This window comes from Coccinella septempunctata, chromosome 1 (genome assembly GCF_907165205.1).
Source record: "Coccinella septempunctata chromosome 1, icCocSept1.1, whole genome shotgun sequence".
NCBI classification, from domain to species: Eukaryota; Metazoa; Arthropoda; class Insecta; order Coleoptera; family Coccinellidae; genus Coccinella; species Coccinella septempunctata.
The window spans coordinates 50,642,315-50,667,010 of NC_058189.1; the positions used below are offsets into that span (position 1 = coordinate 50,642,315).

The window sequence follows — 24,696 nt, forward strand, 5'->3', positions numbered from 1 at the left end:
AAGGCAATGAATATAATAATAAGGATAAATTCAGATGCATACCACCCGATGATATGAATATCAACAAGTGTTACGATCTGAACTGAACTATCCAATTTGCCATCGTCAAGGCCCCAAATGGAGTACGCTTTTCTTCGGTGGGACATATGCTATTGTCTTCGTCTTGGTTTCTATCTGGAGGGGATTGAATCGGACACCGTTTCATATTGGGTGGCGCTCTGGGTAAATGTATAGTACCCAGTAGCACGTGCCAATATTGAATAAAGTTCCATCAATTCCAAACGTTCTCCATCGTAGAAAAAATGCTATGTTGTTCTGATGAGGCCGAAACCATGGTCATCATCTGCTTTTCTTCGGTGGAGCGTACTCCATTTGGGGCCTTGACGATGGCAAATTGGCTAGTTCAATTCAGATCGTAACACTTGTTGATATTCATATCATCGGGTGGTATGCATCTGAATTTATCCTTATTATTGTATTCATTGCCTTTAGGCGTGATCATTCTGTATAATAAGTAGAATGTTTGAGGCAAACTCGTGGGGGACCAACTCTACCGAAATTCTGTTTTTTTGTTCTCTGTTGTTCGAATCGAGAATTTAACATATTTTCGATTGAAAAATATTTTCTTTGCGGGGCCTTATGAAAAGCACCAGGTAACTTCATTTAAGTGAGACAGAAGCACTTTTTGGAGTTGGAGATTATATTGTAACAGTATATTAGAATATCCTTATACAAGTGTTTGCAAGATTTCACCCACCTTATGAAATCTTTAGTCCGGTAGAATAGACAGAGGTTGTTTCAAGGTCTGTATGTCCTAGAACCGATCTTCTAATGTAAGACGTCATTCTACCAAATAAGGCTACAGGAATCAGAAAGTTTTTATGTGTTCGACTATCTTAACAACATTTGCATTCCTCAAGAACCATTCTTGATCCGTTCATTTTTCTGCAATGTCTTCATTGCAGACTTTAATCGCGGCCACAACAGAAATTCGGAAGCCTCAATTCATAGCTATTGGCGAATCCAAAAATCTAGACGCCCTCTGCCGACTGAAATACGAAACTACTTTGTCAGTACTGCAAAGTCAAAACAAGTTTAGTTCCTTATGTTTTTTCTTATCTCACGTTGTCCAACAAAGTATTATAATTATTATTTGGAGAAGTTATATTGGGATTATTGTCTGGGTTTCTGAATAGAAATATTGATTCCGAAAAAATATTGAAAAAGGTATTTATACCAGTCCTTTCAACTGGCAGGAGTTAGGTTAAACGATTTTTCTTTCCGAGAGTTTTCTGCTAAAAGTGCTAAATTCAATTGATGATTTAGAAATACAATTTCATAATTTTCATACTTCCAAATGATAATCTCCTGTAGAACTTGTTTCATGAGCTGAATCATATTTATGCCTTTTGAGATTTCAGTATGAGAAATACCTATATCATAACATGGAATTAAAATACTTCAAGTAGAAACTTCACAAACTCAGAATATGCTGCCTCAACATTATTAGCTAGGTTTAATTCAAGAGAGAATCTGTGAAATAATAGGATTTTCTAGGTACAGTGGATCACCAATATCATCGCTCGATTTTATTCCACAATTCATCCTTTTCAAATGAAATATTTCCACAGAATGTTGATCTTTCTTTACGAAACTAAATCAATCAATTCGCTTCCGATAATTCCGATAAATATCTTGATTTTCTAGAAAAACTCTGTTAGTCCGTACAAATCTCGAAAAGAGTACTGACAAACGTCAAAGTTTGTTTTCATTTTGGCAGCGCCCTCAACGGTAATTGGATTCGCGAATAGGTAGAGTAGTGCTTTCTTATTGATGAATGATACTATTTAATCGTTAAAGGGTCACTGTACATACCAGCTCAGCATATATAGCATGGCAATATGTGCTTCTAAGCCGCCATGTTATTGAAAAATTCCACAAATGTCGCCAATGTCCTGTTAGAGTCACTATACTGCATTCACAATTATTTTAGCCGTCGTTTGGCCATGAACTAATTTTCTGAAGTTTTTGTAACTAGAACGGAGTAAGGTTGGCACTCATGAAATGTCGCTAATGCCATAACGCCACAACTTATCAATTAATATTACGAAAACGCCGAAAGTGATTGAAAAAAGAGACAAGGTTTCAGAAAATTCTATTTAGAATTCAGGTCCGCTCATTCAAATAGTTATGCCCTGATATTCTTAAATCCACAATACGTCAGACGGTAGCGAACATATTCAATGTAAGAGAATTCATATAATGTTTCATCTGAATCTAAACGACTTATATTTCAGCTGAATATTTCCACAATCAAAGATGGTAAATGAAGAGGATGACAAAGAATTTCCTTCCATTGGGAGACCCAAAAAAGTGGTGGCATTTGAGAATTTTATGTTTGAGTGAATTAATGCGAAAAGTTTACTACAGGATTTTCGATAAATGTCATCGTAGAATAAGTTCCCGAAAATTGATTTTTCTATTTTTCATTTGACTTGTCCTATACATTGTAAATGTCTTAAGGTACCAATAAATACCTTATTATTATTATTATAGTCCAATCAAGAATGATTGGCATCTCAGTTGGTCTTGAAAGTCCAGACGCAGCTTAATATTTGGTCACAAAAGATTTCTAAAAATTTCTGTACTTTCAGTCACAGAAAGGAATATATTAATATAACCTAGAAAAGTATATGAAAATGAGAAATATTCAAATTTGCAGCATATTTATCAGCATTCAAAATTGACACAACTATGTTTCCAATTCGTACGATTGAATTAAGAACATAAACGGCTGTACAAAATTCAAATAACCGTCGGTAAGTGCATAGATTCACATATAATAAGTCTATAGATCAATGTTCATTCACAATACCAACCTGAATTCCGGAACACAAAATCTGAACTTATGGATATTACCAACTTAAATTCGATTTTCCACAGCCACCCGAGATGTCAGTCATTCTTGAATGGACTATATATCAATGCATTAAGATGAACAGCCACAAATACGCGCCAGTTGCCCTGCTAATTATTTATACAAATGTGAAATTTTTGTTCAAAGGTGAAGTTCATCTTGAATGAAACTTCCTTTAATTCTTTTTACTTATATTTATGCAAGATATGATTTTTGTTGAAGAATTTAACATTCTTGTAATTATCTGTCAATTCCTTCGGGAGCCATTCCCAACCACTGCATCATATGCATTTCATCTGCGGGTTAATATTTTTGAAATCTACAACACTGATGTAACGTATTCAAACTTTAGCCAAAGAAGATAACGAACATTAACTCTCCTCAAGATGGTGCATATTATGATATTATACTGATCTCTTGTATTTTCCATGCAAATAACTGGATTTGGTATGCCTTCAATCAGTTTGTATGAACGTCAATTATGTTCGTCACATATTTTCCGAAGATAATCGATATTGTGTTAAAATACGTGATAACAGAAATATTTACGTATAGAACGGGCAACAAAGCGTTGATTTAAAACCCAAAAATGTTTTGACAAGCGTCATAACCCCACATTTTCGTACTATACAGAGTGAAATGAGTCAAATTTCCATGACCAACCGACTGCTAAAATAAAAGTGAATGGAGTATAGTCACTGTAATTAGTTCTTCCAAGCCTTCTACAGCAAAAGAAAGTCTGCCGATTATGTAAGTATGATTCTCTATTGAGATCAAATAAGAGCGAAATGAAAGAGGTTGTACAGTAGTAGATTGAAATATTTTTTGCCAGAAGAGAACTTTATGAAAATATCATTCAATTGTTGATTCAAATGAAAGCTTGTTACTACACAAGGTCACAGAAAGTAATATCCAATATCCAGTCGTTCTTAACGGAATTTTTCTCAATTCTTTGCACATAATTTAGGTACCTGAGGCTTTCCTTCAATCGAAATGAGTTACATTGCATATAAACGCTCGCCTTTCAAACATTTTTTCAGCTTTATATATAAGACCGTAGACGTGGGCTGGGCAATCTTCGTCTGAATAAACCGCACGCGCTGTATTCCCATTCCAGAAATTTACGACTTCAGGGGAAATGTCTGAAACTTGCACGTGCTTCACTTACTGTTGAGAATGCAGTAAAATAAGCTTAAGGAAAATTCGACATGAGGAGAAATTCGTGGAAACATGGCAGTTCATTCGTACCAGTCCGAAAAAAGCACATATACGTACATCAGGCTATTTATAAGATTACGTTGAGATGTGTTGAATAATATTGTGGTTCCTGGGCCCTAGACTCTAATAGGCTCCTTTATGGTTCAGCTTTCCTCGTTATCCTTCAAGAGAATCGGAATAGTTGAAGTTTTTGCAGAGTTTTTTGCAGACATGACAAACTTCGAGAATGTAGATATATCACATTGTCTTGTAGTTAGTTTCATTGAATTAAATGACCGTAAATACGATGGTACACTTATGGAGTGGAGAACAAAGAGTAGGTTCTTCCCGGAACAGCTCAAGCTAATGCTTGTTCAAAATTCATCCCGGGAATTGGACAATTCCCCCCCAAAGATACCAACAATTCAAATTTTTTTCTAGTACAAACATTTAACGATCGATCGGTGTAAAGCCCTCCCCCCCCCCAAACAAAATCTTGGCTGCGCCACTTAATGAAGTAATATGAATGTACTCTATACTCTAGTCAGTCTCCATAAGGTAGAGATTCAATTCTCTCTTCTTTGGCTTCCTGAGTAAAGATGTGCCAGCCACGTGTAATTTGCTTCAGGTGGATTTTGCAAATTATTTGGTGCCTTTTCACAAGAGCTATATCCTCTGCATGCGGATATACTAAAAGGGTATGTTTGCGACATGGGCCTATACGCAACATGGTCAAACATGACTAAATCATTGTTGATCGACTTCACCCCTCACTTTTGAGTGATGTAACAAATATTTTTTTTCCTAAAGAACTGTGGGGGTACATTTGATTTCAAAATGGGGAATAACATTCTAACTAGTTTATACGTTACTCGTGAAAGTTTAGGTGGGAATAACTATCGTAGTTATTGCCAAATATATAATTGAAATTGAACAATTGAAAAACTGTTTATTCTAGAGAGTACGAAACTTTTTTTTTGTGAGAAAACTAACCATTCTGAATCGTATTCAAGGCAGTAGTTCGCAATTTTAGGAACTAACAGTAGGCATAGAGTTTTTTTCGCGGCAATTTAGGGTCTTGTCTATGAGTTACGCGATAAAATAAGCGGGAAAACACGGTTGATCCACTTCACCCCGTTTGACGGTACTAATCTAAAAATCCGGAGAACCAAAAATACCGAAAATAAGGTCCTCAATTTTATTTCAATTTTTGTTCGAGTAACTCTGAAAAACGAATGTGTCATCACTTCTTGAAATTTCTGACATCAAATTTATGAATTCAAAAATGTGAACATAATTTTTTATACGATCAATCTTTAAGTAGAACAAGCTAGGAAGCTAGGAATATACATTTTTTACACTGCGCAAAAAAATTAACGCAGATTATGGAAATCTCAAATTTATCCTACAACTGAAGGTGTTCTCAATGATAATTATTTTTATCAGAATTATGCATGCATATGTTATCCACTTTCAACGGTTTTCTTCAATACAGATGTTTTTTCCCAGCAGGAGTAAAAAAGATGAAATTATCAGATTTTGAATGTATTGGCTCCATTCTAAAATCAGTTGTTCTCGATCAATTCTAGTGATCAATAGTTTTTCTTTCGTTTGGTTTTCTACACTCGATCGCTATGCAACGCGAAACACGCAATTTGACCCAAGAAGGTTGGACATACACAAGAATTGCAGAAAGGTTTGGAGTTTCTCATACAAGTGTGTCCAGAATGTTGCAGCGACTCAGGGAGACAGGTATGAATGTCCGAAGACCAGGACAGGGTAGACCACGGGTAACAACTGCCATTCAAGAACGTTACTTGAGAGTTTCTTCGTTGAGACAACGGTTTGCAACCCCTCGCCTCCTTCAAATTCAGCTTGAGCAAACTCATGAGGTGCAAATTAGCACTCAGACAATAAGAAATCGCCTCAGAGAATATGATTTAAGGCCTCGTGTCGCGGCAAGAGGCCCAGCTCTTACCCCAGCCCATCGAAGGGCGCGTTTGGATTTTGCGAGACAGCATATCCATTGGGAAGAGGCCGATTGACTGCTCGCACAGACCTAGTGGTCGTTGATAATGGAGCTATGAATGCTGATAAGTATATAAGGAACATTCTTGAAGAGCATGTAGTGCCATTTGCCCCATACATTGGTGAAAATTTCATTTTTATGGACGATAATGCCAGACCCCATCGTGCGCGCATCGTTCAGGATTACCTTGAAGAGGTTGAAGTCTCTCGAATGGAATGGCCAGCAAGAAGTCCAGATCTCAATCCGATTGAGCAGGTTTGGGATAACCTCAATAGAAGGCTGAGAAGTTCAGAAAATCATCCAGCTACTCTTAATGACTTAGGAATCCAGCTCGGAGAAATCTGGGAAGGATTAGATCAGAACATTTTAAGATCACTCATTTTGAGTATGAACCGTCGTTGCCGAGCTGTAATTAACGCAAGGGGTGGAAATACCAAGGATTAAATCGCTTACCAGCATATCAGTATTTTGAAAATTGTTCATTTTCTCTTCTTTCACATAAGATTCGGTGAAATCCTGAATTTTTCTTCCATTTAATGTGTCTTTTTTCGTTCAAAACCTTCCCGAGAGAACATAAAAAATAAGTTATAAAGTCAATGTAGAGTTAACTTTCATTAAAATTGAGATTTTCAGAATGTGCGTTAATTTTTTTGCGCAGTGTATTTGCGATGTCGGAAGTGGAACCGTCCTTTAATATCACCCATAGAATCAAGAAGCCGGAAATTGGCGAAGAGCAGAAACGCAATAACCGAAAAAAACTGGAAAGACAGAGTTATTAAATGGAAGTAGCCACTCAAAGCATCTCCTCCTTAGACCGATTACTCCATCAGCATTCATATCAGGCCGAAGTAATTATCACTTCAAGAATGGCACGTAAACACTGTGAAAGGTCCGGGATTTTCTTTTCAAGCCTTCATATCATTAATCCCGGAAGTAGCAAGCCAGGAAAGTTAATCGCGCTGGTCAAATTATAGAGGGATCGAAGACCATTAGCGCCTTCTATGCCGGCACGAATATAAGCGAATATAACGAGTCGATTGCTTTTCGGGGCTTTCCAGATCCTCCCAGCCACCCTCGAAAACCGGAACTACGGGTTAGGATTTCCTGCTTTTAGGCGTTCTGGTTAAGGTTGCATTGTGTCAAGTGGAGTTTAGCGTGGTTATTACAGAGATTTATTGTTCGATAGCACAGGAAAATGCGGAGATTTCTGCACCAATTTATGGATTGTATGGAAAAATGGGAAGATGGATGGGGCGGAAGGGTTGAAAGCTGTAAAGGATTCTTACGAGGATAGAATGGCCTGCTGCTATCTGAAAACGAGTAAATCACAGAACTCTGAAACAGATGCTTTTTGTTATCGGATAAAGGTCCAGCTAAACAACGTTGTTTGTCACAACTCGAAATTAGCGGAACACAAAGAATATTAATGTGTTTCAATGGCCTACTCCATGTGACGAACTACAGTTAATGAAATCGCTATTTGATGATCATTAAAGTCGTTTCTGTTAATGATCTGTATCTCAGCTATTGTGGAATGAACAGGCTGGGGATAAACTATGGAACCAAGTATTTAAATAAATAAGCATTCAACTTTAAACAAGCAAACAATTTTATTTCATTATAAAGAAAAATAGTTCCGATTAAACGTGAAATACAACATCTAGGGGTCGACAAAGCAAGAATTCTTGTCTTCATAACAAACTTCTTGTCTTGTTTTGAGAAAAAGTCAAGAAAGTTTAATAATCTTCTCTTGAGGTTTTCTTGACATACATTGCGCAAAAAAATTAACGCACATTCTGAAAATCTCAATTTTAATGAAAGTTAACTCTACATTGACTTCATAAGTTATTTTTTGTTCTCTCGGGAAGGTTTTGAACGAAACAAGACACATTAAATGGAAGAAAAATTCAGGATTTCATCGAATCTTATGTGAAAGAAGAGAAATGAACAATTTTCAAAATACTGAAATGCTGATAAGTGATTTAATACTTGGTATTTCCACCCCTTGCGTTGATTACAGCTCGGTAACGACGGTTCATACTCAAAATGAGTGATCTTAAAATGTTCTGATCTAATCCTTCCCAGATTTCTCCGAGTTGGATTCCTAAGTCAATAAGAGTATCTGGATGATTTTCTGAACTTCTCAGCCTTCTATTGAGGTTGTCCCAAACCTGCTCAATCAGATTGAGATCTGGACTTCTTGCTGGGCATTCCATTCGAGAGACTTCAACCTCTTCAAGGAAGTCCCGAACGATGCGCGCACGAATAAAAATAAAATTTTCACCAATGTATGGGGCAAATGGCACAACATGCTCTTCAAGAATGTTCCTTATATACTTATCAGCATTCATAGCTCCATTATCAACGACCATTAGGTCTGTGCGAGCAGTCAAAGATATTCCACCCCATACCAATCGATCCTCCCCCGAAACCAGTAGTATTCAGGAAATTGCACTGAGCATATCTTTCATGTGGACGTCTGTATACAAGGGAACGTCGATCACAATGGTAGAGGCAGAATCTAGACTCATCTGTGAAGAGAAGTCTCTCCCAATCGGCCTCTCTTCCCAATGGATATGCTCTCTCGCAAAATCCAAACGCGCCCTTCGATGGGCTGGGGTAAGAGCTGGGCCTCTTGCCGCGACACGAGGCCGAATCATATACTCTGAGGCGATTTCTTATTGTCTGAGTGCTAATTTGTACCTCATGAGTTTGCTCAAGCTGAATTTGAAGGAGGCGAGCGGTTGCAAACTGTTTTCTCAACGAAGAAACTCTCAAGTAACGTTCTTGAATGGCAGTTGTTACCCGTGGTCTACCCTGTCCTGGTATTCGGACATTCATACCTGTCTCCCTGAATCGCTGCAACATTCTGGACATCCTTGTATGGGAAACTCCAAACCTTTCTGCAATTCTTGTGTATGTCCAACCTTCTTGGGTCAAATTGCGTGTTTCGCGTTGCATAGCGATCGAGTGTAGAAAATCAAACGAAAGAAAAACTATTGATCACTAGAATTGATCGAGAACAACTGATTTTAGAATGGAGCCAATACATTCAAAATCAGATAATATCATCTTCTTTTATTCCTGCTGAGAAAAAACATCTGTATTGAAGAAAACCGTTGAAAGTGGATAACATATGCATGCATAATTCTGATAAAAATAATTATTATTGAGAACACCTTCAGTTGTAGAATAAATTTGAGATTTCCATAATGTGCGTTAATTTTGTTGCGCAGTGTATTAAATCTTCTATTGATTCAAGAAATTTCAAGATCTTGAGATCAGTATTAACCAGTGACACCGTGAATAGTGATTGCCCGGCGAACTTTTCATTGCCTTTCGTGCTAACAGGACTGGTGGTATTCCAAAAATTTTTTTTACAGTGATTTTTTCCTGTTTTTTTTGAGTAATCTGTTGTTAATGTTGTTAATGTTGTTATTTTGTAATTATTGCAATTTAAATCAATAAGCTATGGAAGTTTCTAGTGATTTCAGTTAATTTCATTGCAATTATTAAGATTTTTTATTGTTTTTTGTTTACATTTGGACAATGACATACATATACAGGGCGGGCAAAATTCGATGAGATCGAATGACAGCTCTGTTACCGTAAGAGCTAGGAAAAAGTGGATGGCACGTTTCCGACCTCGATTTTCCAAAGATTGTTAATGGCCAAAACCGCATTCTGCTATCTTCTTTTGTTTTCAAGTTATAAGTGAAAACTTATTTTTCGGCTCTTCGTACTGGTGCCTCTATTTCGTAAAGTATCAGTGATATCGAAAAAAGTGTTACATTTCATAGACACTTTTTCATGTAGAATGCAGTGGCGTAGTCAAAGATTTTTTCCAGTCCGACACATAATGACATAGTGGTAACTTTAATTTTTTTTTAAACATAATCCCTACGATATTTTCACATATTCCAGTCCCATATTTTTCAACATACGTCGTGTATGGATCCTCCAATAAAAAAATCTCAAAAACTAGTTCGGTCAAGTTGGCAGGTCATTTTCATTGATAATATGAAGATGAACTTCATGCTTCTATGTTGTGTCAGGTTATGAGAGATCACTTTCATTCCGGATATTCGAGAAGATGCTCGGGAAATCAGGAAATTATGAGAACTTCCATGACTACTTGATATTTACCAATTAACCTATCTAGTACTGACACAGCCTTATTTGTGAAGGTGTTCGAAAATGCTGTGGTACTAGTATTTAGATTACCTATTAGTTGAAGTTTCATAACATATTCAGTTGAATCCAGATTCATAAAATTTTCTGAAAGTGATTCATTTTAGGAAAATTTTTCATCCTTTCAATTATCCGGAATGAAAGTGATCTTCACAGTCTATCATATTAGTAATAATAATGAGGTTTATTCTTTGAAATCTACAAGGTTTTTACAATTTCAATATCTGAATAATAATCCACTAAAGGCAAAGCCTATGTCATTTGAACCCTCTCCAGCCCGATGATGCCATATGGCATCGTTGGGTTTACAGTGTCCATTTCAATCAAAAGCTATTCCACAGAGCTCTGTATGATTTGGATCTATCGTTCATTGGTGGATGACATTACCAAAATTTAAGTCAGTTACAGATGTTTGATTCATTTATGTTCAGTCGCCAATACAGTTCGCCACAAGCGACATGCGTAAGTGATTATTATTAATTTTTTTACTTTTATTATCACCCAAAATTCGAGCATATCTGAGTAAACAATAAGTTAATGTAATAGTTTATGTATATTCTTTTGAAGTTTTCAATTTTGTTACCTGATGACCAAAACTTCCATGTGATTCCATATGGAGTCAGTGGGCATTTACGGTCAACAAATTTTTTGTTGTTGAACTTTTCGAAATAGATCCTTATTCTTATTGTGGTATTTTGTTATCGAGTTTATGAATCAATGATATAGTTTATTATATAATTTTCAGATGTCAAGGGTAGGACTATCGGAGGAAGAAGAAAAACATCTCTTCTGATGTCTGATCTGATTTAGATATTGAACCATCAGATAGAGAAGATGATGAAGATATCATTGAAATATCAAATGAGAATCATACAGTTGATGTGGTAGCACAAACCTTGAATTGGGGTGAATGGAGGTGATTATGATTCTGATGATGGCCTAACCCAACAACAATCATCCGTAAATGTTCGTAAAACGACTAGAAAGGAATACAGCTGGCGTATGTAAGATTTGGATGAAGATCTGTCAGTGTGTGCCATAAAATTTTCAGATCCACCAGAACAAACAAGAAGAGATGTATGTTTTGTATATATGCATATTCAAGAATTAGGTGTCAGAAATGTAAAGTTGCCCTATGTCTAACAAGAGATAAAAGTTTCACCTCATTTCATGTAAATTAATAATTTCACTCTTTGATTCTACTAATTTTATTTATTATTCATTCCAAAGTGCCTGATACATATGCCCACTGACTCCATATGGAATCAAGTCAATATTTTACTATAGACTTCAAAAAAAAAATTTTTCTAACCAATGTGTATACTTCTTATATTCTTTCGGGCTGGAAAGGACTGATGCAACCTGACAAAATTGGGGAGCATAAAGTTCATTATCATATTATCAATGAAATGACATGACAACTTGATCTTTCATATTTAAAAAAATAAAAGTTATCACTACATCACTGAGGTAACGGACAGAAAAAAATGTTTGAGTACGTCACTGCATTCTACATGGGAAAGTGTCTCTACAATGTAAAATTTATTTTTCGATATGACTGATACTTAACGAAATAGGGGGACCAGTGAGATGAGCTGAAAAATGAGTTTTCACTTATAACTGCGAACCCAAAAACATAGAGGGATGAGGTTTGGGCCATTTACATTTCATTTGAAAATCGAGGTCAGAAACGTGCCATCCATTTTTCCCTAGCTCTTACGGATACTGAGCTTCCATCGAATTTTGCCTATCCTGTACAATAGACAAAATGACATTATGTCATTTTGTTGATATTTATTTTAGCCGGTGGTATATGTTTGAAATAATTTCGATTATTCCTCATATTGATCGCTTGTCATCAGTATTAAGTTCTAAGAACATCATTTAGATATTCTTAGAAACTGAATGATATCTACGTGAGCATTTATCATAACAATGAACTGCGGAGGATTGACTCGAGGGAATGTAAACATATCATTTTCTCTCCAAATACAAATTCATAAACTTTCCACTGACTCCAACTCGCTGATGTTTATTCCAATAAATTTTCCACGAGAACGCAATGATGTACCTACAATAAAAATAGGAAAGGAATAGGAAATGGAACTGATATCCTTGAGTGGTTTAATACTCAAGGCTTAAAAAATGATTTGTTCCGTGCTCTATTGCGAAGTTTCAGTGTTGCTTGATTTCTTCGTAAGTAACCGTGGATTTTTTCCTTTATTTTCCAATATGTTGGTGAATTTGGAACGGAATGTTTCTCATTATTCTACATTGACTTATATTCTACACCCTCATTTCACCAATTACCGGGAGAGAAGAGAAGCTGTAAATAATGGAGCACCCACTTGACCTCTCTAATACAATAATCTCTTTTTGGGCAATTCGCTAAAAGATCTTTTCCCAAGGGACGCATAATTATAGGAACAGAAGATACAGATAATGGATTGAAGGTTTCTTTGACCGATTAGAGTTGGTCATTAGTGAAAGTTAAATAACACGCGATCTTGCTTGGCTATAAAACAGAATCAACCTGTAATAAATCCATTCAGTAAATAATTCTTTTGATCCAGTGTTTTCTACTAATGGAACTATTGACTTTTTCAATCTTCTCCGCATCGGTTTATCTACTGACAAAAACCTCTCGTTCATATTTATACCTAGATTTTAAATAAATTCAAATAACGGATCTACTAGAAATTGCTTCAATTCTACCGAAACACGAATTTAGAAAGTGATTATTCGGCATTGCAAAGTTTAAAATGTGCAGGTACATTGGCTCATGATTTCTATTTAGTGATAAAACAAATAGTTTCTTACAGTGTAACTTAATGAATTCAAAAACATATACTGCATTCACATTTATTTTAGCAGTCGGTTGGCCATGAAATAATTTTCTCAAGTTTTTGTAACTAGAACGGAGTAAGGTTGGCACTCATGAAATGTCGTTAATGTCATAACGCCGTTGCCACAACTAATATCAATTTTTATAACGAAAATGCCGAAAGTGATTGGAAAAAGAGACAGGGTTTCAGAAAGTGCTATTTAGAATTCAGGTCCGCTCATTCAAATAGTTATACCCTGATATTCTGAAATCCACAATATGTCAGACGGAAGCGAACATATTCAATGTAAGAGAATAGAGAATTTATTTAATGTTTCATCTGAATCTAAACGACTTATATTTCATAGTGAATAGAAAAAAAGAGAGCCTTATTTTTGGTGAAAACTTTATTTGGAGACTGCAAAAGCAACGTCCGCTCGACCGGTTTCGGTGAATCAAATCACCATCCTCAGGAGTCAAGTAACAGGACGACTGCAACGAGAGAAGATATATTCAAGATTCAGAGATTTTTAACACAGACAACCCTTATATAAAGAATATACTTTTCTGGTACAGATACGTCGATGACGTGATAGTTTGCTGGACAGGTGACCGCAGTGAATTGGACAACTTCCTACACTTGATCAATAGCTTACATCGGAGGATAAACTTCACTATGGAGATGGAAGTAGATTCTGAGATTCCATTCCTCGATCTTAAACTGAAGCGTATGAATAACCGAATATCGTTCAACATTTATCGGAAGCCAACACAGACTGACCATATTATAAACTTCTGTTCTTCCCACCATTTAAGTCAACGCCTCTCAGGTCTCAGGTTCTTGATACATCGACTGTTCACCATACCACTTTCAAGTGAGGACTTCCAATCTGAGCTGAACATTATCAGGCATGTAGCAATCCGTAATGGGTACGATCTCAGCTGGGTGGACTCCATGATGAGGAAGGAGGAGCTGAAACGTCTGAACAGTGAAGCTTCGGCTCTTCAACAACATAAGATTGACACTAAGTACATGAAACTGTCTTACATTGGATCTCTGTCTTCCCGAGTGGGCAATTTGTTCCACAACTACGATGTCAGAGTGGCCTATAAATCTACTAACACCCTATATAACCTCCTGGTACATAATAAAGATAGCATACCACCGCTAAAGCAAAGCGGAGTCTACAAATTGACATGTGGAGACCCAAACTGTAACGTTGTTTACATTGGAAGAACTGGTAGACCTCTTCAACAGAGAATTAACGAACACCTTCGAAGCCAAAAAAGAAGCAACTGCGATAAGTCAATATTCGGCAGACACCTGAGATTCAACGGTCACCCTTTCGATCCGGAGAAGGATGCTAAAATCATTCATCCATCCAGCTTTGGTTTGAGGCAGTGTGTGTTGGAGGAGATGGAGATTTTCTGCCACATCGAAGACAAGTCTCTGCTCGCTCTAAATTCTCTGTCCACGCACGATTTCCCACGCCTTTTCGATATGCTTAAGATGGAACCGGTTGTGGAGGAGACAACCCCGGTAGTGAGCGACTAACGACCTCAGGACCCCGCACATTTTTTACCCTTTCGTGCCCCCGCCTATGTGTTGACTGACGGTCGAGTGTCGACTCCCGTATGTCGTTCGTCGATCCGTCTTCAATAGTCGCGGTCCATCCCTGCGCGCTGTGCTCTTTACATTCTTTCGTGTTTGTGTTGTTTATGTTTTATGTAACCTAGATATTTTAACGAATTTCGAATTTGAGCTGAGTGTTTTTAATATTTCATAGGATTTTATATGTCGACAACAGTGAGGACCGATCGATTTTTCTGCTCACTTGAAAAGTCATAACAGGGCTGCTGCACCGTGAGTTTTTCACTTCCTATTTTCTTAAAAATCTTTGAATCTTGAATATATCTTCTCTCGTTGCAGTCGTCCTGTTACTTGACTCCTGAGGATGGTGATTTGATTCACCGAAACCGGTCGAGCGGACGTTGCTTTTGCAGTCTCCAAATAAAGTTTTCACCAAAAATAAGGCTCTCTTTTTTTCTATTCACTATCAATATGGTGAACGCCAAAGGGTTCAAAGAAGTCATGACTTATATTTCAGCTGAATATTTCCACAATCAGAAAGATTGTGAACGAAGAGGATGACCAAGAATTTCCTTTTATTGGGAGACCCAAAAAAGTGGTGGCATTTGAGAATTTCATGTTTGAGTGAATTAATGTGACAAGTTTACTACAGGATTTTCGATGAATGTCATCGTAGAATAAGTTCCCGAAAATTGATTTTTCTATTTTTTATTTGACTTGCCCTATAGGTACATTGTAAATGTCTTAAGGTACCAATAAATACCTAATTATTATTATTATATCAATGCATCAAGATGAACAGCCACAAATACGCGCAAGTTGTCCTGCTAATTGTTTATTCATGTGAAATTTTTGTTCAAAGGTGAAGTTCATCTTGACTTGAAACTTCCTTTAATTCCTTTTACTTACCTTGATGCAAGATGATTTTTGTTGAAAAATTTAAAATTCTCGTAATAATCTGTTAATTACTTCGGGAGATACCCATTCCCAACCACTGCATCATATGCATTTCATTTTCGGGCTAATATTTTTGAAATCTACAACTGATGTAATGTATTCAAACTTTAGTCAAAGAAGATAACGAACATTAACTCTCCTCAATCTAGTGCATATTGTGATATAATACTGATCTCTTGCATTTTCCATGCAAATAACTGGATTTGGTATGCCTTTAATCAGTTTGTACAAACTTCAATTATGTTCGTCACATATTTTCCGAAGAGATTCGACATTGTGATGAAATACGTAATAACAGAAACTTTTACGTAGAACGGACAACATAGCGCTGATTTAAAACCCAAAAATGTTTTGACAAGCGTCATAACCTCACATTTTCGTACTATACAGAGTGAAATGTGTGAAATTTCCATGGCCAACCGAGTGCTAAAATAAAAATGAATGGAGTATACTCTTTATTACTGTAACTGTCAATATTTTATTTGAAACGAATGAATCATTACATCAACATAAGAAATATAATTATCAACAATCACAAAATTATTATGAGGTTGCATTTTTAATCTAATGTTCTAGTTCCATTCGTGGTTAACTAAACACTCAAATTAAAAAAAAACACCGACTAAGTTAATATATTATTCATAAAGAAAATTAACAGTCAAATAAATTGAGCAGATACAAATTGTGTGAATAATTTTGAAATGAAAGATGCTATAAATTTGCTATTATTTCCGCTTTGGGTACGATCGTTGAGTTATGAAGTGAACTGACATTATTTTTTGCTCTGATATTCTCCAACTCTGCGCATTTCAATTACGGGAATGAAGAAAAGAAATGCTTTCCAAGGAAATACTTCAAAGGAAAATGAATTCTCTGTATCTGCTCATGGATAGGTCCCGAAATAATCATTACAAGGCTCTGTTTAAATTTTCATCAATTTGGATCAGGAATTGACATGCTGAACTGCATGAACAAGACGTTTTAATAAAAATCTCTCCGATAAAACTACGGAAAACTACGTTTTATCCAACAATCATCTTGGAAATCCATCAATTTCATCATCAAGAGATACACATTCAAATGATCTGTACCTATTATGGATAATCTGAACGTCACATAGAAATTGAGGCAGTGCGGAAGCATTATTAGGCTTCAGTCGTCTTTATGAGTGCACTAGAAAGATAAACAGGATTTTCAATAAGAGTTGCACAAAAAATAATAAAAAATCATTGGAATTGCTCAGCTATAAAAAGCTGAAAATAAATACAATTTTGTGTATTGAATTGTGGCCGATACTTGTTAAAAATCTATGATAGAATTAAACACTTACACGATTTTCACTATATGGGTTGTTAAATCACGAAGGATACCTTCACCCACCTGAAAATGCTATTATGATAGCGAAACACGTATCGTAGTTCAACTGCTGTATATAGGGAGAATAGTCCAGGACAGCCTGTCAGAATAGTACAAAAAAACGATCATTGTATTTGTATTTTTCATTCACTTTTAATTTAGCACTCGGTTGGTCATGGAAATTTGACACATTTCACTCTGTATAGTACGAAAATGTGGGGTTATGACGCTTGTCAAAACATTTTTGGGGTTTAAATCAGCGCTATGTTGTAGGTTCTTACGTATTTTGTCACAATGTCGAATCTCTTCGGAAAATATGTGACGAACATAATTGAAGTTTATACAAACTGATTGAAGGCATACCAAATCCAGTTATATGCATGGAAAATACAAGAGATCAGTATAATATCGAAATATGCTCTCCACTATATGAGGAGAGCGAGGAGGAGAGTTAATGTTGGTTATCTTCTTTGGCTAAAGTTTGAATACGTTACAACAGTTGTAGATTTCAAAAATATTAGCCCGAAGATGAAATGCATATGATGCAGTGGCTGGGAATCTCCCGAAGGAATTAACAGATAATTACAAGAATTTTAAATTCTTCAACAACATCATCTTGCATCAAGGTAAGTAAAAGGAATTAAAGGAAGTTTCAAGTCAAGATGAACTTCACCTTTGAACAAAAATTTCACATGAATATACAATTAACAGGACAACTGGCACGTACTTGAGGCTGTTCATATTAATAAATTGATATATAATAATAATAATTAGGTATTTATTGGTACCTTAAGACATTTACAATGTAGAGGACAAATCAAATGAAAAATAGAAAAATCAATTTTCGTGAACTTATTCTACGATGACATTCATCCTGTAAATCCTGTAAAAAAATGTATAGGACAAGTCAAATGAAAAATAGAAAAATCAATTTTAGGGAATTTATTCTACGATGACATTAATCGAAAATCCTGTAGTAAACTTTTCGCATTAATTTACTCAAACATAGAATTCTCAAATGCCACCACTTTTTTGGGTCTCCCAATAGAAGGAAATTCTTTGTTATCCTCTTCATTCACAATCTTTCTGATTGTGGAAATATTCATCTGAAATATATGTCGTTTAGATTCAGATGAAACATTATATAAATTCTCTTACATTGAATATGTTCGCTACGGTCTGACGTATTGTGGATTTTAGAATATCAGGGTATAACTATTTGAACGAGCGGACCTGAATTTTAAATAGCACTTCCTGAAACCCTGTCTCTTTTTTCAATCACTTTCGGAATTTTCGAAATAAAATTTGATATTAGTTGTGGCAACGGCGTTATGACACTAACGACATTTCATGAGTGCCAACATCACTCCGTTCTGGTTACAAAAACTTGAGAGAATTATTTCATGGCCAACCGAGTGCTAAAATAAATGTGAATGGAATATAGGTAAAAATCATATATTAAGCCTGCTTGCAACAGCCGAGAATTCTCTAGAAAATTTATTCGAGATTTCATGCGCCGTGAATTCTTTACCGTTACATACGCACTTTAGGTAGAATTCTCTGTTCAGTTGCATACAAAATAATCTCCGCCGTTTTCTTACCAAAATTTGGTAGAGAATTCTCCAGGGAATTCTCGGCTGTTACAAACGGGCTTTATATGCAATTATATTTTTGGTTCAGTTTTTGAGATTAATATCTATTCGAACTTCTTGTCCTTACTGTTTTTAGTGAAATCAGACTTTCATTAAAAGAATATTTTTTCATATTAATTCCGATGTTCGTCATTGAATTGTTCAGGGTATTCTAGTTATTATTATAGTATTTTAGTTTCGTAGATTTTCTATCAAGAGGAAAGGATGCTTTTTTTGGGGGGCTAAAAATATGCACTTATACGTCGCAGAAGTTAATTTTCGTCATTTTTTGTGATAGGTGCTTTTCTGTTATTTGGATTTTCTATGGAGATTTAAACAAAAAAAACTTAAAAGGGCCAAATAATGGATAAGCACCTGACAATTGCAGAGAATATTTCTGCGACGTATGTTTCAGTAAACTCATTTACATTAAGGACCACAAAACAAATTGTCTGTTGGAAGGAGATGCTGCATGACAGTTAAAAAGTGGAATTTTGTAAACTGTGTCCAAATTCGGGGTCTTCTAATATTAAAGCAGGCACCAAAAAATACTCGCTCGAATAAATCCCGAATTTCCCTCTTCGGCTCCCCAACTATTATGGTGCTATGGCTTTCACGAAAGCCGAACCGTTCATCAATAAGTTGCTCATTGTCTTCTAAGTGCTTTCGTAGATGAACCTGAAATACTTCTTCTGAAATTTTTGATAGTGAAGGTAATAAGCTAATTGGACGGTAATTAATTGCAAATTTAAATTTTTTTTTGCTTTTTGGAAAGGCAGAACGATTGCAGACAACTATTGAAAATATTCGTCAATTGGACAATTCCTTCTCGCGGAAGGTTTTCAAGGTTGTTGTTAATGCCCAATTGGGGCTTTTCTGTTTTTGAGAGATTTGATTTAATATTTTTAATTTAATATTTTTAATTTCCGAAGAAGATGTCAGATTTTCAACACGGATATTTATTGGAGTTTCGAAAAAGTGCTCTGAAACTAGAATGAATTGCCGGATCCTTTTATTCGATGTCATCTGACACAGAAACTGGGACAATTGTCCCCAATTCAATTTCCTAACTGTCAGAGCGAAGATAGTAGTATGCATCCACATGCTTAAATTCCCAGATTGAAAATATATTAGGATAATTAAGGAAGGGAAAAAGCGTGGAAAGGTTCGAATTCATGGCATTAACCAATCTACGTGCACCCCGTACATAGAAATAATGAATGGATCACGCCTCCAAGAGTAAAGCAGGTGAATAACGAACGAAATTAATTCAGATTAGTCTCATTCGATGCCAAATTCCGTGCTTCAGAAGAAAGTAGTTGCTCAATCGATAAAGAGATTTCCTAGCGAAAAACGAAAAACCAAAAAAACATCCCCTCGTGAGGCCATATTTTTGTTCAGTTGAGCGTTACTTTACAACTGATTTTTGGGTTTCGATTGAATAGGATCGATATTTTCTCAAATAGTGAAAAAAATGTGCCGATAGGAAACTCCCAAATAGTGGAGAGGATTTTGAACCGAACTTAACCTACCCCTCCCTACGGATGTTAGAATTGATTTACCACGAATTCTGGATTAATGAGTCTAACCCAATTACAGACATTTGGGCAAAATGATGACGCTCTCATTTCTATTAACAAGCGCGCAGAAACAGTCGCCTGAGGAATAGCTAATTGATATCAAAGCTTTGAAACCGAAATATGAATTAAATACAGGGTGTCTGCAAACAAATGCGAAGGACTTAGGGAGATGATTCCTCGATTAAAATAAGCAGGGGTAGTTCCTTTAAATATTTTTCGAAATCCACCTCCCTTTCAAGATACAGCTTTTGGAAGGCGATGACGAGTTGACAGTTTTTGATTTTTTTTACGGGTTCTAAAAAACACTGAGTCATAAAACTATACATAGTATGAAACACTGAGTAGATGTTATTCACGCAATTTTTTTAGATTTCATAACTTTATTATTAAGGGTTGAAAATAACAACCTCTCATGATTTTTCTTCAAAAATTGTTTTCGTTGGATAGATTTTTGAAAAATAAAATGCTCTTATGGTTTCCCATTAAATTCTAGAGATAAAAAGTCTCGTGCAAAATTTCGATACAGTCGATACTTTTCTCGGAATAAATAAAAACTTACAAGTAGTTCTGATCACTGTTCATTCCGTTTCATCGTTTATGTTCCATCGCAATGACCTTCCGCTAAAATACCATCAACTCTGCCTCATAGACCTGCGCACCAAATTATGATGTTCATACGTCCATTCAATTATTCTCAATAGCTACTTCTTCAATATATTCAGAAATGAAAAGGTTTCGGTAAAATCGTTTTATAAATCGAATGACTGTCAAATCTATGGAGAGTAGAGAGAAGGAGACCACAGATTTTTTGTCCCCTAAAATATGTACCAATAGGGTAGTTCATGCTTTTGCCAACAGGCGCGCTGGCCATCACGAGAGTGCGAAATTTTGATTTACACAAATCAAATTGTAGTTGGCTCGTTGGCTGAGTGAACTGTTTCCCTGGTGACAGATGATAGGAATATTATTATTTTCGATTTTTGATAAGAGAACAACATATGACCATGGTGAAATGTTGAAGCGTGCGCTAGTATAAGAGTGTTTTGGCATCGGAAAGAAAAGGAGAAGAGATAAAATTTCCGAGAGCATTTTTGAGAGAAAATTGGAAAAAACCTTATCTCAAGAATCAACTCCGAATCAATTTGTGTGTCAAGAGCACTTTTGCGATGAAGATATCAAAAAGATGATGGATTCATTATAAACGAAATCGAAATTGTCATCCCTCGTGAGAAGTTGACTCTTCTGAATAAGAATATCTAACCAATAAAACTACATGGTTCAGAAGTGAATATTCTTGAAGAATTTTGTTGGCATAACATAATATATGGTTTATATCGGTTCTCAGCTGAGTATTGGCAAAAGAATCTACTCTAATACCTAAGTGATAAATCTGAGACTGCTACCTTTTGTTGTCTTGATGTGTACTACTCCTCTATGATCCTACTGAGCCTCTATGATTGGAATCAAGAAATGAATAAAAAAATGTACGGAACAAGAATACAAAATTATGAACAATTTAAAAACAGAATGAAAAACGCCCTGAGAGAAGTCACCAGTATTCACATCGCCAACGCCATAAGTAGTGTTAGTTTGGCATGCTTATCTAATGATGGTTCACAATTCGAACACTATACCGTTGATAGATTTACCTATTTTTCATCATCTTAATTTCTGTAAAAACTATAATAATAGTTTATTATCGTATTTTTTTATCTTAACGACTCTTTGCGTTTCTTTCATAAATAAAAAACCCTATAATTGAATGAATTTTTTTTTACAATCGGAAGTCTTTTACTCTCTTAAGGATATCGATCTCGATATCAATATAACGTGCGTTCAAAAAAATTCGTCGTCAAGTAGGCTATGGAATTTTGAACGTCGATATTTCGTGTCTAAACGTAATTCTTAGCTTGTGCTATACTATTTTCCAGGTGAACTGTCAATTCAGCATTTTGGATTGTTGTTGAACTAAAATTTTCAGCAAATTATAAAGATGGTTTTACGGACGTGTGAAAAGCTTTTACTATTGAATCCTACTTCAAAATTGGGGAGAAAATAGAAGGTGAATGGATATATTCTGTTCCAGCGACTTCATAGAAGTATTCCAATGTTGCTGTAGAATATTATCAATTTTCCATAGTACTGTTTTGCGATGTGTTGACGTTGGTATGTTCAAACAAAAAAGGAAGTGGTCGACCAAAGAAGAAAACTCCAGAGTTCAGCAATAATGAAAACATGATGACAGAAGCTCGACAAACCTCTGTTCAGGTTTTATCTCAAGAGGCTGGAGTATCCATTGGCATGTGCCACCCGATTTTGAAAAAAAGATATCCATTTTTTTTCCATAAAGATTGACATGTTATCAGAAAACTGAAAAGGTTGTGATTACCTAACCTTGTAGCATCCAAGAAAAATTGTAGTTCAGTATGCATCAGTCAAAGACAAAATGTGGACCTACTTTCTTTTATGGAACTTTAATAGCAGAACGTTATGAAGGAGAAAGCATCATGCCTTTTTATAGCTGAATTGAATTTCAATAAATTGTCCAATAGCTATTTTAATGTAATTCAGTTCTTTTAGTTTAGTCATGGATTTTCAGTAATGACTGAATCAATTCATAATATTAATAGATAATTAATAAACATATTACTGAGATTCTTACTGTGATTTATTCATATGACTGAAGTAGCTAGAACCTTACAAAAAAAACATAATGCCACGATCAATTCAAGAGTCATGTCTCTTACGTATGAAAATAGTGGACGGTTAAAATTTTTACCAAGAATTTTTCTAACCGCCTCCGATTGTTTGGAGTCTTGTCATCTTACTCAATGAGAGAAATGCCTTTCGAACGTTGGGTGAAATTTACAGGTATTTTTTTCTAAAAAGTGCCTTTCCGAACAAAATTACGATGTATATAGGTTAATGTCATCATTGTTTACATTTTGGGAAGATGAAGTAATTCAAGGAAAGACATACGTTCAGCCACCGAACATCAGCCTTCAAAATTTCATAGCCTACTTGACGACGAATTTTTTTGAACGCACGTTATAAAAGAAATAATTATTCGACTGTCGGTGATTCCTATCACAGAAGGTTGACTTCTCATAGAATTATGTGCAGTTCACGAACCATAATGCATTTTCAACGGTTGCTTCGGTTACTGAAAATTCAACGGTGAATAGAAAAGCACGAAAAATATTCAATTTTTCCTCAAAAAAAGTGCCTGTAGAAGGTAACAACAAATACGAATCAAATATTCGAATTCAAATGAGCGAGTTATTTAGCTTCATTGAAAATAACAATTTCTCAATTTTCGTTCATAATTCAAAATCTATGAACGTTAGGCTTGATCTGTTTTCAGTTTCAGAAAAAAGATCTCGAGAATGTGTTATCAGTTTTCTTCTAGCTGCTATAGTTCTCGAGATCCCTTCAGTAGACACAGAATTTTGCCCACCCTGTATAGTTTTATGACTCAGTACTCAGTGTTTCTTAGAACCCGTAAAAAAAATTGAAATCTGTCAACTCGTCATTGCCTTCCAAAGGCTGTATCTTGGAAGGGAGGTCGATTTCGAAAAAAATTTATAGGAACGCCACTGCTTATTTTCATCGAGGAATTATCTCCCTTCCTTCGCATTTGGTTACAGACACCCTGTATAACAAAAATTTTTTTTATGAAAATTTTCAAATCAGATTCAATGAGAATTATTAAATTCCAAATCATCTCTGTTTTCCAGATACGACACAATATAGGTGTCATCCATTGAATCATTCGAAAACGCGTTGGTAAATATCAATTTCCTGTGCGAGTGCTTTCACGGGGTGTAAAACTGCCACTCACCCCAACAGAGAACGTCGTTATTTCCCTGCTCTTTCTTTCGCGTCTCCTGCTCCTTCCCATGCCGGCGGCATCTGGGAGTAGACTCACGAAATTGACGATGAGGACTACCTTCCATAGCATTGTTTCGTTCTGCAACAAAATAATACGTAAGGGTGGGAAACAATACCAATAAGGAAGGCGAAAAGAACACTTTCGGCTTCGCACCAAATATTTCTGATCCTTTCTGCGAACCTTTATACTGCGAATGGGGGAAAGGTTAAAATAGAAGACTTTACAACGTGATTTATGCGCTGTTCGCATGTTGGCTCCACCAGCCTCGTCGTTGGGAAGATTAAAGTCTATTTTGAACGGGATTGCTGCAGTCTTACAGTTCTGAATAAAATATTTCTTAGTCAAAAGTACATTACACATAATATAAAAGGTGCTCCGAAATCATTCTGCCGAAATCTCTAGGAAGCACAATATGGGGAGTCCGATAGAGTTGAACCCCTTTTGACTCTGAAGCCACTTAATTTGTATCTGTAAATGGTAGCAACTCATTTTTTTGCGTAAAGATATCCTGTCCAAATAGGTAACCATATA

General features: G+C 35.8%; 1 protein-coding gene across 2 annotated transcripts in view; it reads right to left on the minus strand.

The window, feature by feature from the left end:
* The window catches only part of LOC123314445 (CCN family member 1), an 84,527-nt gene extending 60,169 nt beyond the window's left edge, over positions 1–24,358 (minus strand). The window contains exon 1 of one of the 2 annotated variants that reach the window (XM_044899746.1): positions 24,115–24,358. In XM_044899746.1, the coding sequence (XP_044755681.1) occupies positions 24,115–24,234 (120 nt within the window). In that variant the 5' untranslated portion in view covers positions 24,235–24,358. The remainder of the gene's footprint in view (positions 1–24,114) is intronic. The other variant, XM_044899741.1, reaches the window with a different exon arrangement.
* Positions 24,359–24,696: the final 338 nt, after the last annotated feature.